General features: G+C 35.2%; 1 protein-coding gene across 1 annotated transcript in view; it reads left to right on the top strand.

Moving 5' to 3' along the window:
- The window catches only part of LOC129147080 (protocadherin-9-like), a 528,066-nt gene that overhangs the window by 9,485 nt on the left and 500,544 nt on the right, over positions 1-18,037 (top strand). Inside the window, exon 2 of the mRNA XM_054720289.1 lies at positions 14,953-15,026. Coding sequence (XP_054576264.1) covers positions 14,953-15,026 — 74 coding nt within the window. The remainder of the gene's footprint in view (positions 1-14,952; positions 15,027-18,037) is intronic.

The raw sequence follows: 18,037 nt of genomic DNA, 5'->3' as shown, positions 1-18,037 counted from the left end.
GAAAATACATGAATAAAACATGATCTGGGCTCCAGAGCAGAGTTTCAGTTCAGTTTCCTTAGAAGGAAAAAGAAAAAAAAAAAAAGATGAAACATGTTACTGTGAGAATAAGGGAAGATGGTAGAACAGTGAGGTGAGACCATCACAGCTCTCTTTTGGGTACATTTACCTGGTGTTAATGTGCAGGGTTATTGGAAGGGGAAAGGTTGATTGACTGAAAGTCTACAGAGTAAACAATTTTATTTAAAGTGAGGGCAATGAGAATAAAAATAAAGAACACTTTGAGATACAAAAAGACTTGGTAACTAATTGTTTCATGGTGTGAAGGGACAGGGTATTAAGATTCTGAAGCACAGTGGCTTTGGGCATATTGGTTCCAGCAACAATTATAGGAAGCAGAGGAAGGTTACGGTGGCCTGAGAAATAACTTAGTGCTGTACATTAATGTAGTATTGCTATAGCACCCCTGAACTAATAATTGAATGTCTCTGAGTTGGTATTGATAGCTGTTTTAGAAGATTCCAATCATGGAAAAAATATGCATCTTTAATTTTGTTTGATTGATCATTTGGGAAAGGCATTTAGGTACTCTAACCTAAATTTAACCAAATGGGATCATCATATGTATAGATAAATAGAAAGACAAAGATTGAGAAATGGATAACTATTACTCATATCTGCATATTCCCATCTATGTATGGTGCATATTCAATACACACATATATCAATGAGTGTAAAAATATTTATATAAAATACCCAGAGTTTTTATAGATTTGGTTTTGCATAAATGACAATGAAAAATATTAGTACTTATGATTTATCATCACTAAAGATAAAGTTTAGGAAAAAATATGGTATTATAGTAAATTAAAGTGTTGAAATTTCTGCCTAGTTGGCATGGCTCATGGGTTGAGTTTCAACCTATGAATTAGAAGGCCATGGTTCAATTCCCATTCAGAGCACATGTCCAGGTTGCAGGCTCAATTCTGATCCCCAGTGTAGGACATGAAGGAGGCAGCTGATCAATGATTCTCTCTCATTATTGATGTTTCTATTGCTCTCTCCCTCTCCCTTACTCTCTGAAATCAATAACAAAGTATATTGAAGTATTGGAATGTCTGCAAGATGTTTTAGATACTGTTGAATGTAAGGGCATTCTAATTCTGTTTTAGTTATTAATCACCTTTAAATACACTGACTTTAATTTGATATATAATTGCATGTCATAGTTTATTATAAGTTCTAGTTCTGATTAGTATAATCAAACAATACAAATTTTATTTATAATTTTTAGAGAAAATGTTTTGTACCTTGGGGTGGATTGTGTTTTTTTTTTTTTTTTTTTTTTTTTATCCAGCTGTGGTCCTATACCTTTTGTGTACTGTTATTATATCAGAGATATTTTTATTTTTGAGGTAGTTGATAGTTACTGTCATCTTCTAACTCTGGAAATTGCGGTGGTCCCTGCACTTTAGTCTGAAGCCACTAACATACTTATGTAACTGTGTGAAAAATAATGAACATATTTTAAATATTTTCCCATAATTTTGAACCCTAAAAAATGAGACATATAAGGAATGCTGTTGACTTCTTTGAGCTTTTGTTTTTCTACTGATGTTTCCATTATACTACCCAATTACCAAGCACCTGATTCTTAGCAATGTTGTCATAGATGCTGGGAGTCATGTTCCTATACTAAAGTAAAATAAAATTTGTGCTTAAGTTCCCACCACAAAATGTAATCTCTGTATACGAATACAGTGACTCACACAAGTCTGAGGCTGGAAGCTAAACACTCGTCATGACACCAATTAATTTGGACACATCTTAATACACAGGCCCATTTCTCAGGCTCAGATTTAATTTGGCTCTTCAGATGAAATCCATTTGTGAAAATCAAATAGAGGTTAACTGATATTAGGCTGTTCTGCTGTTTAAATGTCCTCCGCTTTGACATGAGGCCAATGTGACATCGAGGTTTTATTTCTGTCTCCATGTCAGTTCTACCTCTCTGTCTCAGAGATCATTTCCTCATGCCAGCTAACAGACACAAGTGGTGCACAAGAATTGGTATGCTTGTCACAGCTGCTGTCATTTTGGAATTCCCTTGCAACAGCTCAGAATACAAAGGCAAGGAAAACCGTGCCTGCTTAGTGCAGCTTAATTTCTAGGAAAGATTGGTGTCTGGAAGCCACACTTCGTGCTTTACCTTGTCAATTAAAAAAAACAACAAAAAAACACCTTTTAGCTTGAAAGAAAAAGAGGTCTTAGGTATATTTAAAACATGAAAATGTTGCACAGTAGTCAATACAAATAATAGTACAAATTTTGGATCAACAATCTAGTGTGCACCAAAGATCTGTAGGACAGAAAGAGACACCATTGCTCAAGAGTTAATGCCCTCATTTGTAGAGCGCACCCATCCATAGAGAGCTTGATTCTCTATAACTCGTATTGCTCTTTAGCCTAGCAGAGTCTGTAACAAGCTCTGGTATAAACTCATATATCTGTGTATTGACCTAACCTAAGGGATCTTACTTTTTTAATAGCTGCAGCTGTTTCCATTTTATGTGTTTTCTATTAATGTTTCAACTTTGGTACTTATGCCCCAGGCACAACATATGTGAAAGGGACAATTTAAAAAGTTGAAATTTAATAAAAAATATTATCTAGCTCTAATATATATATATATATATATATATATATATATATATATATATGCTAATCACTTTGAATTCATTCTCTCCTCTTTAAAAAAAAGTTTTCTACAAGTTGTTTATGCAATTGTGGAAAGTAATCAAATCTTTATATACCTTATCCTGAGTTGCTTTGTACTAGTACATATATTGGCCATGGATATGGCAAAAGTTCTAAAATTCATTCATTTTGAATTTCATAGGAATGATCTAACCATTTTCCTGTATTGACATCTACAACTAGGGCATAGGGCCTTAATTTAAATATCTTCTGGCTTGCAACTCATTCATCTTTTGATTTTTTAAATAATATAATTATGTTTAAAATTAAATATTAAGGGTCCACTGCTCCACTGCTAGTCTCTGAGAATCAAAGTTCTCCTTGCATATTGTCCTTTTAAGTTCCATGGATTTGCTCTGGCTTCATTTAAATTGAGATTTTATTGATGCTTTTGTAATGTGTATAACTTGGCTTGGCCAATTTGTTGTTATTTTGTTTTGTTTTTCTCTCAACAAACTCAAAACCAAAGATATTATAAAGTTGAAACAATATCTCTTTCTTTTATATAATTTGTACATGTTTTAGCCTTAGGGTTGAAAGTAAATGAGTTATTTTTTAATATAAACTTCATAATTCTGATTAAAGATTTGATAAGTTAAAATGAGCTACAAACTTTGGACTAACTTACAGAACCCAGAATTCTGGAACAAAATCCGGTTTTTCAGCATTGCAAAGGGATATATTTTTCTTTCACTTTTTAAAGCCAGGTTAACTAAGATATAATTTCATACAGTGAAATTCACCCTTTTCAGTGTACAGTTGCTGTATGTTTGACAAATGGATACATTTGTGTAACTACCATCTCATCAGGATGTGGACAATTTTCTTCATCCCCAGTAATTTCCTCCTGCATGTATTGTCAAGCCCTCCCCCAAGCCCAGCCTGCTGTAACATCTAATGTTATCTCTTCCCATATTTTTGCCTTTTCCAGAATGTCATATCAATAATATCTGTCATTGCATAGACAATTGAGTGTGACTTTTTGTCTTTCATTTTTAATAAGGCCATTGTAACATTTGTATATGTCTGTTTATAACATCTATTAGAGACAAACTTCCTTATCAAATTTGGGTGTGGGAAGAGGTATACTTTTTAACCCAATTTACATAGGTGATGAAGGAGCATGTTTTGTTTTGCCCAAATTATTACTGATTTTTTATGTGGGGCTTATAATGAAATTTAAGCACAATCATTTGAAACTCCAGGATACATTTAATAAGTTATTCAATTTTCATTAAAAAATGCTTTTGTTACTCTGTATCTTCTTCCTGACTGCCTGAACACTTTGTCACTTTTTAAAAAAATATGCTGTATTAGTATTTTATTAAGACAAGTCAGTGATTTATGGAAATCTAAATTATTTTAGCCTTTCTCTACTCTTCTATTGGGCACTATCTGATAGACTTTTAAAAAACATCTTAGATGATTGATGATATGTAGTATTGTTTATAGATGCCAATGGTTTTAACTTAAAAAACCAATAAAATAACCTAATTAAGAGTGATATACATATTAGTGGAGAAAGTATTTACTTTTGACAACTAAGGGTAAACTTAGTATTTTAATTGTTTTCAGTAATGTCATTAATATTTTGGAGGTTTAATTTTGTTTTTTTCTGTATTTATTTCTGGAATGATTACATCAGAGAAATTCAGGAATTATTTAGCTTTTAGGATAAAATTGGCTATGACATAGAACTTTGAAGTCCGAATGTGCCTTGATTAACTTCCTTGTTCTAAAAGGTCACTGATTTTTCACTTATGTTTCTTTATCCTTACATCAGTATCATACATTCATTATTAGTACTTTCATATTTTAAACACAGAATTCTATATTTTTTTCTTTTATCCTGTCTGCCAGTATATTTTCTCAGATGTTAGTTCAGATGTCAGCTTGAATTTAATTTCTAAGTGGATATGTTTGCCATTTTATCTTAAAGAAATGATAAAGAGAAGAAATAAGATGTATTTTTATATTCAGTACTAAAATAAATTACTACATATTGAGAAATATGTGATGCCTGGGGAGGTCTTCTTATCTTTTGTCTTTTAATATGTCCTCTCACTATTCCATGGGGTTTGGGAGTATAAGGGAATATTCCCCTCATTTGTTCCTGCTCATTCCCTTTAGGTGAATGACTGTGTTATCCTTTAGTTCACATTTTTTTTAAAAAAAGCTCCACTGCTTAAAATTGAATATGGATATGAACTCTAGATTCCCTTTAGACCATTCTCTACCATCTTTGTGTAGGTTTAGCTATCTCCCCAAAATGCTGTGCAGTCACCCAGTTGTTTCAGATTTTTGGATCACTCTCCACTTCACTGCATGCGTCCTAAGCATCAGCAAATCCTATGAACAACGCCTTCAAAATGTGGCCCATGCCTGAGCCTTTTCTGTGCCTCAATCCACCAATTTCCAAGTCCAGTTCACCACCAGAGGATGCTTAGCGTATCGGTGGAAGCTTTTGGCAGTCTTGCTTTCACTATTATCCTTGTGTGGTACCTCAAATGACCCAGTCCCTGCTACCTCTCTGAACCCATTTCTTTTCATCATTTCCCTCTGACTCGGTTTCCTATTACTGCTGCAGCAAATGACCACAAACTTAGTAGCGTAAAACAGTACAGAGTTATCTTACTGTTCTGCCAGACAGAAGTCCAAAGTCAGTTCCAGCGGCCTAATATCGAGGTGGCAGTAGGGCTTATGTTTGGAGGCTCAAGGAAAGAATCTGCTTGCTTGCCTTTTATTTGTCCTGCATTCTCAAATGGTAACCCTTTCTTTGCATCACTCAAACCTCCTGCTTTACATCTCCTCTTACCCTTCTGTAGTCACATCTCCCTCTGCATCCATTTTGTAAAAGCACATGTGATTACATGTATGTTCTATCCTGATAATCCAAGGTAATTCTCCCATCTCAAGATTATTATTTATTTAATCACATCTGCAAAGTCCCTTTCATCATATAAGGTAGCATTTTGTAGTTTCCAGAGATGAGGACCTGGATATATCTTCCACGTACCACACCCCTGAATTGATTTGCTGAAACCAAAATAGGTTTCTTAAACAAGTCAGCTCCTAACAGCCTCTGAGCTTTTATGCATATTCCATTTGCCTAGGACAGTCAGTGGTCGGCAAACCGCGGCTTGCGAGACACATGCGGCTCTTTGGCCCCTTGAGTGTTCTAACGCCACTTCTTCAGATTAGACTTGCCCAGGCCAAAAACCGACTTCTGCACATGGGCCACGAAGTTTCAATCTCACTGTATGTGCGCGCCCGCACGTGGTATTTTGTGGAAGAGCCACACTCGAGGGGCCAAAGAGCCACATGTGGCTCGCGAGCCGCGGTTTGCCAACGACTGGCCTAGAATATGGCCTCTTTTCATCATTTAGGTCTCTGTTCAAATGTCATTTCCTCAAAAAAGACCTACTTTTACTCTATATTTTAAAAATGCTCTCTCCATTTACTCTTCAGCTTTGTATTATTATATTCACAATCAGTATACCTCTGGTATTATTTGTTTACTATCTCATTGACTTCACCACCATAAGGCAGACTGTTCATTGTGTCATTGATGTAGTCCCTGGATTAACTGCATTGCAAGGACAAGGTAATTTCTTAAGTAAAATCTATATTTCCAATTATAAAAGTAAGTAAACTGACTCACAGGTGTTAAGTTGCTTAAGATCACAGAGATGGTAGTGTCAGAACTGAGATCGTTTCCAATTTGACTAACTTCAAAAACCCACATGCTTTATGTTACCTCTCCCTTTTTCATGAAATTTCATGTTAACCATGACCTATATAAGTATGCATCTATATTAGCCACAACAAGAACAACCAAACCCACATCATTTGCATTTTTAAGGGCAGCCTGGAGAATAATATTATTATAAGTGCTATTGAACACTCTTTGTTTCTTTCCTGAAATTGTGCATTTTGGAATCCATTTCATGGCCATGTGCTGAATAGGAATGATTTATACAAGTCTTTGACTATGTTATACAATATGGTGCTTAACAGGCAAGTTACCTTTCTATCATTCTAAAAATGATTCTGGAGTGTGAAATGTATGCATTCTTTATGTAGTTTTATTAAAAACTTTAAAGAGTCTTTAGGTCTTAATTCAATACAAAAAATGTAATTTCATATATCTAATGTTTTCTTTTTATTTCTTTAAACATTAATGCCTCACCCAATGAGTTTGTGATCAGTATGCCAGAGCTTACTAGAATATTTGGTTTAACAAGAATATTTTCTTCCATAGTGCATGTACTTTGTGATTGCTTTTGGCATCATTTAGGTTATCAAGCTGTTTGTCTATAAGCCAAATTCTTAAAGCACTGTATTTATGTAGAGTTGCTTGGGTATGCTAGAAAAGAAGAATTTTATTGTGTTGATTTTGTTTTGAAAGGCATAGACTTCTATAACTACATTGGCAAGTTTGATTTAGCCAAACACATAACCTAACAAACTTGCAATAAGTTTTTAAAAAGCTTTTTTAACTCTCTCTGCTTTTAGTGTTACTTAAGGCTAGCATAATAAGGTTTAGGACCAGTCCTAAATTCTCCACCAATATGGTAAGAAAAATATAAACAATGAGTCTAAAGGAGATAAGGTTATTTGCATTTGTTCCATGTGTTGTTTAGACACAGGCCAAGTGGACTGAAAGCATTCTGGAACCACTTTTTTCTCAAATGATTAGAGAATGCTACTAAGTTTATAGTTAATTAAAATTTAAATAAAAGAATGACATGTCACTGATTTTAACACCATTAACATAAATATCTTAAACTAATGGAAACTTTTATTCTTGAATAGTTTAGCCTCTATTCTTCTCCTTTTTTTTTTTTTTTTTGCTATGCTGATAATTGCATTTTACAGATTTACATACATGACATTGGGGCACAAAGACAGCTACAAAACCAATCCTCTTGCCTGGGCATAAACTTTGGGGCAGAATTTAGAATTTCATTTCAGATATTTCTGAAAGCTCTATTCATTTTGTTGAATTGGAAAATTGAATATAATAATTCTCTATCCAATTGGACTTAACATTTTAGAACAGTGGTCGGCAAACTCATTAGTCAACAGAGCCAAATATCAATAGTACAACGATTGAAATTTCTTTTGAGAGCCAAATTTTTTAAACTTAAACTTCTAACGCCATTTCTTCAAAATAGACTCGCCTAGGCCATGACATTTTGTTGAACAGCCACACTCAAGGGGCCAAAGAGCCTCATGTGGCTCGCGAGCCACAGTTTGCCTACCTCAGTTTTAGAAAATTTAACTGTATATAATTTATTTCAGACAATTTAAGGAGAAGTTAAATATTTATTTCAAGCTTTATTTGGCAAGTTGAAAGGAGTAAATTTATAAATCTTGTTGAAAATATATTACTATCTTAAGGGAAGTTTTAAAAAATAGATTTAAAATAGTTAACAGATTTAGTAGTGAAAAAATATATTCCATTGTTTTCTGTCAATAAGTAAAACCTATTTTTAAATGGTCCAAATTTAATTAATTAGTTTTGACAATTTAATAAGTTATGAAATAAAATGTTTAATGCAAAACAACTAGAACCCTCTAAAAAAGTTGTTCAGGCTTCATTAATCTTTGAAGTCCATATAGTGCTTTTCTATGAAGGATGCTTTATAAATATTACATGTGTTATAAATTTAGGTTGAATGGATAAACACATTAGATGCTATAAATACACAGAAAATAGGAAACCTGACATTTTGATAACTGATATAGCATAGTGTCAGAGACTCAGTTTTGTTCACTGAAACAAGCATTTTTTATACAAAATTAAAATATACCATAAAAATCTTGAGCAGTTTTATAGATCTGACTTTTGCTGAGTGAATCACAATGTGCTTTGTGAGTAGAGCAAGATTTTAGGCATACCTCAATAACCAGTCTGTGTTGCTAAAGGATCAATAATTTATCATTTGCAATTAAAATTATATTAACATGTCTTATGGAAATTCATTATTTTAAGGAATTTATTGATTAACTTGAATATAAAGAAGGAACTTGCAAAATTATCAACTTCATTTTATAATATAACATCTCAACTTGTAATTATTTAGTCTATTTTTGCCCATATTTTTCATGAGTTACTTATTAAAGACTGTTTAAGTAAATATTTTAAATGGATTATCTTTATACATTATACATTTTATATAGATTTAGAATTATGTGTATTTTCTGTTTTTCTTTGATAGGATATGTCTCAATATGCTGCCTTTATTAGATACACTATATGAAAATCCTATAATCATCAAAAATCACTTATTTTTTACACTTTAATATTTACCAAAAATATGCAAACATATATTGAAAGTAGAACTACATTTTTCTGCTTATCACATAAAAATAACTTCAAATTTTGTAATATGTATAATTTTAGTAATGTTAGTTTATAATCTAATGGAGAATATAGTGTAAATACCTTTCTATTTCTCAAAAAATTTATATATTTTTAAATTCCATTTCCATTACTAAATGTATAGATAATTATGTATTGCAATTTTTACAAAACTTATACACTATTGGAAATAAATGCTAAAATTCCACAATACAGATTTATATACAAATATATCAGAAATATCTATATAGTACACATGTGGGAATTCATATTCATCCAAAATTCAGGGAATTCAATTTTCTTTATAAAATATATTATCTTTTAAAGTAACAATAAAACCAATAGTAAATTAATGATTTATAAAATCTTGGATATCATCAATTCAGACATATCCATTGCTCTGAATAACTGTAGCAACACATATGGAAAAGTAGTATCTATAATTTTGATTCCGAAGCATGTCAAAAATTTAAGGTAGGGTATGTTTGATGTAATGATGGTCCTAAATGTTTGAATATTGGTAATCCATAAACCATGTATATTTTAAGTGTCAACTAATTTAATCAGAGATGTTCATTTCCTAACAATTATGTATAAATATGAGATTCTGAGCAAGCTAAACAATCAAGATCTGCTAATACAAAAGTAAATGCTGTGCACAAAGTAAGTCTTATACATATGTATGTGTATATAAATTGAAAATCGTAATGTGTGTGTGTGTGTGTGTGTGTGTGTGTGTATGTGTGTGTGTGTGTTAAGCAAATCTTGTTATATTGTTAGTATCTGGAGGGCTTTATGCTGAGGGAAATAAACCAGAAAGAGAAAAACAAATAATGTATGGTATCACTTACATGTGGAATAAAAAAGCAACACCAATTTCATAGAAACAGAGAGTAGCTTGATGGTTGCCAGGGGCTGAGGAGATGGAGAAATGTGTAGGTCAAAGGGTACACATTTACAGATATAAGGAGTGAAGGTTCTGAGGATCCAATGTACAGCATGGTGACACAGTTAAAAATATTGAATTGTATATGCATAGTATACTTGAAAGTTGGTGTGAGTAAACTTTAAGCATTCTCATCCCGCCCAAAAAATCAACTATTTTGGGAGGAAGCAAATGTGTTAATTACTTTGATCTTGGTAATCATTCTACAATGTATATGTATATCATGTCATCACATTGTATATTTTAAGTATATACAATTATATTTGTCAATTATGCCTAAACTAGAAGCCCAATGCATGAAATTGGTGCAAGGGCCTCTGCCTCGGCCTCCCCGCACCCTGTGGCTTTGTCTGAAAGAAGGATGTCCGGTCTAATTAGCAAATTTTCCTGTTATTATCCCACCTAATAAAATAGTAATATGCAAATTGACCCTAACTCCGCTACACCCACAAGCCATGCCCACAAGCCATGCCCACCAGCCAATCAAGAACAAATATGCAAATAAACCCAACCAAGATGGCTACAGCCGGAGGGAGGCTTGGGTTTCCCGGTAACAAAAGAAGCCAAGCTTTCCGCCTGCTGTTGCTGGCCTAAGCCTCCACTCAAGGCTACAAAGTTTCAATTATAGAAGGTAAACAAATCCAAACAGAAATGGCAGCAGCCACTGAGCTGGAAAGAGCAGGAGGCAAGGGTTGTCCCCGTCAATGGAGGAAGCAAAGCTTCTGCAGCCCTGGCTGTCCTAGGCCTCTGCTCCAGGCTACAAAGTTTCAATTATAGAAGATACACAAACCGCAAAAGAAATGGCTGCTGGCCACAGAGTGAGCAGCAGGCTTGGCTCTGCTCCAGGCTACAAAGTTTCAATTGTAGAAGAAACATAAATCCCAGATACCAGGGCCTCTGCTTGGGTCGCCAGGGGACGTGGCCGGCCTGCAAGCCACCACAGGCCCTTCACCCAGGCTGCTCCACACCCCAAGGGAACCCCCACCCTGATCCAGGATACCCTTCAGAGCAAACCAGCTGGCCCCCACCCATGCACCAGGCCTCTATCCTATCTAATAAAAGAGTAATATGCAGATTGGCAATCACTCCAACACACAAGATGGCTGCCCCATGTGGTCAAAGATCCTGCCCCCACGTGGACACAAGATGGCCGGCACAAGATGGCCAGCAGGGGAGGGCAGTTGAGAGGGACCAGGCCTGCAAGGGAGGGCAGTTGGGGGGGACCAGGTCTGCAGGGGAGGGCAGTTAGGGGTGACCAGGCCTAAAGGGGAGGGCAGTTAGGGGCAAACATGCTGGTAGGGGAGCAGTTAGGCATCAATCAGGCTGGCAGGTGAGTGGTTAGGGGGTGATCAGGCTGGCAGGCAGAAGCAGTTAGGGGCAATCAGGAAGGCAGGCAGGCGAGCAGTTGGAAGCCAGCAGTCCTGGATTGTGAGAGGGATGTCCGACTGCCTGGTGGGATCGGGCCTAAATGGGCAGACAGACATCCCTTGAGAGGTCCCAGATTGGAGAGGGTGCAGGCTGGCCTGAGGGACACCCCCCCCCCCCTCCCATGCACGAATTTCGTGCACTGGGCCTCTAGTTATAGATAAAGTTAAAAAGGAAAGAATTAAAAGCCAAGGGACAATTGAGCTGAAACAAGTTGCTTTATACTGACATGTTAAAAATACTGATATGGGTTGAGGCATAAAATTTAATAATAAGGAAACAATTCTAAACATTTTATAAAAGCACTGTTCATATAGACTACAATTATAAGACTTGTCATAAAATCATACAGACTAACTCAGTAAGAAATCTGCAAAAACAAATGTGCAAGAACTATCTCCAGGGCAAATTAACATGTTTCTTAGTGAAATCTTCTAGACATGTTGCTAATTATTTCTGGTTATGGTATTAAGGCACACTGGGAATTGAATGCACCACAAAGAACCTCAAATAAGGATAACAATTTCATAAAGGAACAATTAACAGATGTTTTTATTTTTAAGTTGGGGATTCCGGTCACAGAGTTTGTAGAACTGCTATGAAATTAGGATGACTTAATAAAAAAAGTTCCTGCATCATTTACCACTCCAAATTTATTTCCTTGAGGAAATAGTCTGGCTTATTCTCTTAAGGATGCCATTTAAAATACTGCCTTTTTCTATGAAAACTGACTAAGTACTTGGTATACTAGTAAGATATGTTGTGCCTTTGCTAGTGAAGTATGACTCTTATGTGTTTGGCTTCCAGAAAGTCTCAGAGGGATATAAAATGGTCCGTTTAGCTTATGCTTATATAAACCCTATTACTCTATAAGGTTCAAAAAGGAATAGGCACTATATTTCTGTGATTCAATTTTTCTCTTGTTGCCTATTTCCTCTGAAGTATCTTCATTTTTTTTCCTATTTCAGAGTCTAAGAAAGATTTGAGTAGGAAAATACGATTGTACTTATTTATCTAGTGGAAAATACTGCTTTCAGCTAACCGTTAAAATAGAGATGGACATGTTGACCTTTAACTTACAATTGTACAACAGAACACTCAAGGTCACGAGAGAAACCCTTATAGGAGTAGAACAAATAATAATTTAAATGTGTTTAAAAATGCTTAAAGAAGACAATTTAGGTGATACATTTATTTAATAATCCATGAAGGAGACAGTCTTTTTTGGAGAATTACAAAATGGGGCCATAGGCAGAAGTCTTTTATAGGGTAAAGAATAAAGAACAAGGAAGAGAAAGATAGAAAATATCTGATCGGCTGGGGCCAAAAGATCAACCTAGTTTGGGGTGAGAAGGCCCAACGCTGGTTTGGTGTTAAGGGATCAGCTGCCAGGATAGAGTGCTCCTCTGGTAAAGGGGAATATTTGCTGGGACCTTAAAGTGATTTAACTTTCAGTTTGCTGACTGGGCACCCCAGGCAGGAGCAGATCCATCCTAGACTAGAAACTTATTTGACAAATCTGAGTCTTCCTTTTATCTTATAACTAGAGGCCCAGTGCATGAAAATCCGTGCACTGGAGGGGTCCCTCAGCCTGGCCTGCCCCCTCTCACAGTCCAGGAGCCCTCAGGGGATGTCTTCCTCTGCAGAAGGCAACCAGGCTGATCAGGGGAAGGCGCTGCCCCCATCACCCCACTGCTGCTGGCCCTCGGGCCTCGCTTCTTAGCGCCTGGCGCTGGCCCCACCCCCCTCCCACTGGTGGGTGTGGGCGATCTGGAGCCAGGCTGACTGGGGGAAGGGCTGTGGGAGGTTGAGGCACAGCAGGTTGCACCCTGTTCAGCCTCTGCAGAGGCATGGCTCCTGGACCAGGCCCACACTGCTGGCTCTGTGGCTGCCTCTGTGGAAGGGGGCATGATGCTGCCTTCTTGCACGGACGCCGCCTTCTTGCACAGATGCCACCTTCTTGCATGGGTGCTGCCACTTCTGCAAAAGGGGTTGCGACTCTGGACCAGTGGTGCTGGACAGGCCCACGGCACCACCCGCCTCTCCCTGCATGGCGCCACCCTCCTCTCCTGCAGTGGCACCTCTCCTGTGCAGCGGATCCTAGGCCCTCACAGCTGCTGTGGCTTTGTCTGGATGGATGTCCAGATGGATGTCCGGAAGACGTCCTAATTAGCATATTACCCTTTTATTAGTATAGATAATATCTAATATCATGCAAGCAAATAATGTGGATTATATGTTGATTTGTATTTTCATGGCTAAACGTAGTCATTGAAAAAGCAGATAATCACATTAACCTAAATGTTTATAAAATGATTGGCTATAATAACATAAACATTAAAATTTGCTGATAATTCATAATGTTTTTACTTACCCTAAAATTTACTTATTTTGAATTACTGTTTGACTAAAGAGTAACAGGTAAACATTATTTTTGCTTATTTTTAAGTACCCATAATTACCTTTTCTGCTGAATCTTATTTTTGTCCATTCCAATAAATTAGACTGAACAGAAATTTCAAAACATATCTTAGCAAGATATAATAGTTACTCTCCCTAATGTAGTGATTCTAAGGATTCCATAAAAGCCTAACTAGAGGTATTGTCCCTTAACTGCATAGGTTCCAATAATAAAGGAATCACCATATTTCTTTTCATGGTAAAATTCATTAACATTAACCAATCTGGACTAAAGAATAGAATCAAAAGACTTTCTCACCCTAGCCGGTTTGGCTCACTGGATAGAGCATCGGCTTGTGGGCTGAAGGGTCCCAGGTTCGATTTCTGGTCAAAGGCACATGCCCAGGTTGCGGGCTCATCCTCACTAGGGGCGTGAAGGAGGAAGCCAATCAATTATTCTCTCTCATCATTGATGCTTCTATCTCTCTCTTCCCCTCCTTTCCTCTCTGAAATCAATAATATATATATATATATATATATATATATATATATATTTATATATATTTTTTTTTTTTTAAAGACTTTCTCTACAGTCCATGTAAGGTTTTTCATTTTAATAAAATAAAAGACTCCTGCAAAAACACCTTTTGAAATGTTTGCTTTTCCTACTCAACTGTTTTGGGAGGAAGCAAATGGAAAGTTTTATAATGGGGAAAATATAAGTAAGTAAGTAAGTAAGTAAGTAAATAAATAAATAAATGCTTAAGGAGGCAGCCCAGTTGAGATTTGAAAACCCAGTAGAATTTGGCAAACCAGTGGTTCAGGTAGTTTTCTCTTTCATTTATTTAAAATATGGACTCCACAACCAAACACTAACTTTTTATACTTGGTTGGAGGAAGTGATGAGCTGGAGCACATTTGTTGGTTTTGGCTGCCCTAAGGAACTCCTTCTTTGTAGGGTTCTTTGTTGTAATCATGCATAATTATACCCATTTGAAGTTTTACTTTAAAACCTTTGGCTTGCCATTTTAAATAAATGTTCACACCTTTTTGACAGATAACAGTGATTCCTCATTCCTTCTGCTTATGTTCTTGACTTCGATAGCATTTGCAACATGGGAAGAGAGTACTGTGAGTTATTAATTATTCTATTGATATATTATGTTTAGTTTTGTTTCCATTTCCTTTGCTATTGGCACTGTGCCACAACATGAAAGTTTAAGAGATATTTTCTATGCTTAGGTAGTATAGATTATTTTTTTTTAATTAAATGCTGATGAAAATGGAAATTGAAGTAAATCCTTTTCTGAGAAGCATTATCAAATATTTTTAATTATTAAAATAAGCAACAATGCCCTGGCTGGTTTGGCTCAGTGGATAGAGCATCAGCCTGCAGACTGAAAGGTCCCGGGTTCAATTTCAGTCAAGGGCACATGCCTTGGGTTGTGGGCTCCATCCCAGGTGGAGGGCACGCAGGAGGCAGCCAATAATTGATTCTCTCTCACATTGATGTTTCTATCTCTCCCTCCCTCCTTCCCCTTTCTTCTCTAAAATCAATAAAAAAATATATTTTAAAAATAATAAGCAACAATATAACTTTAAACCCCTGTTAAAGGCAGCAGCAATACAACTATATAAGGGAATTTAAGTCTTGCTTATTTTTTGACATATGTTAATTAAAATATGTTTTGTCATTTGTCTAGCTCATGCCTAATGCTAGGAGAAATGGGCATGCTTCATAAATCTGAATTTATGAAGACTCTGATCTGTACCAGAGTAGTATGCTAAAACCAGTCAATATTTCAAACATTGATAATAGAATTTCTTAAACAAAAATAATGCCAATTAAGAAGCTAACTCAAGACTCTGCCCTTTAGGAAGGGTAGGTTTTCATATTTTATATTCAGTAACAGTGACTTATTTGGATATATTTATTTTGGTTCCCAATAAAATAGTTTTTTGGAGTGTTGAAAATAATTCTTGGGATCAGTTATTTATCTATATAAAATTTAAAATCTAATTAAATGCATAATTTCATTAGTATGAAATTACTTAAGTAATTGTACTCCAACATATCAAAAGTATTACAGTATTACAAAGACATTCTATTAAAATAAGAATTAAACTAGAAAATGCCAAGGTATTTAATATACTCACTTAGCTTCTCTTTGTTAGGTAGTTTTATAAAACACAATGTGAATTATTGTAAATAGTTCAATAGTTGGACTATGTTCAGCAATATGTATCAAGCAGATAGATGTGAACTTCCAAAACTTTCTGATCTCAACATGTTAACAATGCAAATGGTAATTACTAAAGATTACTGAGTTACTGAGTTTATACTCTGATTATACAATAACACTGGCACAAAACATTTATAAAATCATGACTTATTTTACCAAAAAAAAATGTTTCTTTAATAATCCGTGTGGATTGAAAATATTTGTGAGGTAAACCTAACCTTTTGAAATACCTATAGGGAAATTTTTCTTTCTACTCTCTCTAAGGTATACACAAACCTAGAAAGGAACATTAATACTAACTTAGGTAAGGAAAGACAATCCAGGTTAAAAATATTGTGCTTGTGTGTGTAGTGTGTGTGTGTGTGAGAGTGAGAGAGACAGAGAGAAGAGAGACAGAGAGACAGAGAGACAGAGAGAGACAGAGAGAGATTGTGCACACCACACTGCTGCACTTCGATTCTATCTCTACCTGTATTGTCACGTAATCATAAACCTGCTGATCTAGGACTGGTTTAGTTTGAGTTTGTTGGTTTTGTTAATACCTCTGCCATCTTATCTTGGGCCAGAACATAGTGTTCTAGAAAGAGTATGCAGTCTGTGCTCAGGTATACATGCTCCATTGTAGACACCTAACATTTATTTAAATTTAGAGCCAGTTACTTAATTTTTACATCATAAGTTTCCAGTTTGCAAGAAGGAATTACATAATCCTTAACTCATGAACTTGTTTTGGAAAATAAGATATATTTAAAGCACCTGTCATAATAAATATAAATAAATACTCAATAAACTTTTCCCAAAACTTTAAAATGATATCACGGAAAATAATGGCATTTACTAGTATATTAGAGTCATTTTTTAGTCATGAGGAAGACAAATCTAATAAAATATTTTATTTTCAATTAATAGAAATAGTACATATAAAGACGGTTATTTCATTGGGAATCCAATCATGCATTTGGATATTTGTAACCAAAAAACTTGTGTTTTTTTCCCTGTGCATCAAAACAGCCTTGCTATAGATATGGGTGACTAAAAGGCTGACATTATTACCTACTGGTTTAACTATTTATTTATATGCAAATATAACACTTTAAAATAATTACATAAACATTCAATAAATTGCATATATATTAATATCTAAGGAGACTTTGGAATTAATTAGAAATTGTGCATCTTTTCTCATAATGTGTTTTTTTTTAAACAATTTAATAAATTTCTGCTAGAGAAAATTAAAAGTTGAAAAAAAATAAGCTACAAAGAATTTCACTTGTTGGGACTTAAATTTCCATGGTGATTATTTACAATTATTCTTATGTAAGTTATTAAATATGTTCTAAAAATGCTTATTTAGTTGGAGGGCACTACATTTTTAATAGTACATTTTTAATTTTATTAACTAAAAGTCTTAAACTCTTTCATAACATGCTATGTGTTGACTTTTGTCTATTTTTTTCTGTGACCAGTGGATAAGCTAGACCTTAGTGGCATTTGTGTGTTGTACTTCTGTGCTACATGTACACATCAATGTGACCTTGTTTTACTAATTAGCACTGAACTGTTGGTAGCTTGCTTGCCACTTGCTCCATTCCTTTCTACTGGTATTTTAAAAACCTGTGTTTGGTAGTAATCTTCACTATTTTTTAACCAGGCCTCTCATTTTTTCTTTAGACCATTTTTTATTTTATTTTTATTTTTTTATTTTTTTTGTGTTCATTTTTTAAAATTAATTTCTTTATTGATTAAGGTATCACATATTTGTCCTCATCCCCCATTCCCATCCCACACCCCTCCCCACAACATGCCCCCACCCCTCTGTTGTCTTTAATCACTGGTTAGGCTCATATGCTTGCACACAAGTCCTTTGGTTGATCTCGCCCCTTTACCCCCACTCTCCCC

The sequence above is a fragment of the Eptesicus fuscus genome, chromosome 8 (genome assembly GCF_027574615.1).
Source record: "Eptesicus fuscus isolate TK198812 chromosome 8, DD_ASM_mEF_20220401, whole genome shotgun sequence".
Taxonomy (NCBI): Eukaryota; Metazoa; Chordata; class Mammalia; order Chiroptera; family Vespertilionidae; genus Eptesicus; species Eptesicus fuscus.
The sequence above is the reverse complement of the archived record's forward strand: the minus strand, read 5'-3'. Positions and strand labels throughout refer to the sequence as shown.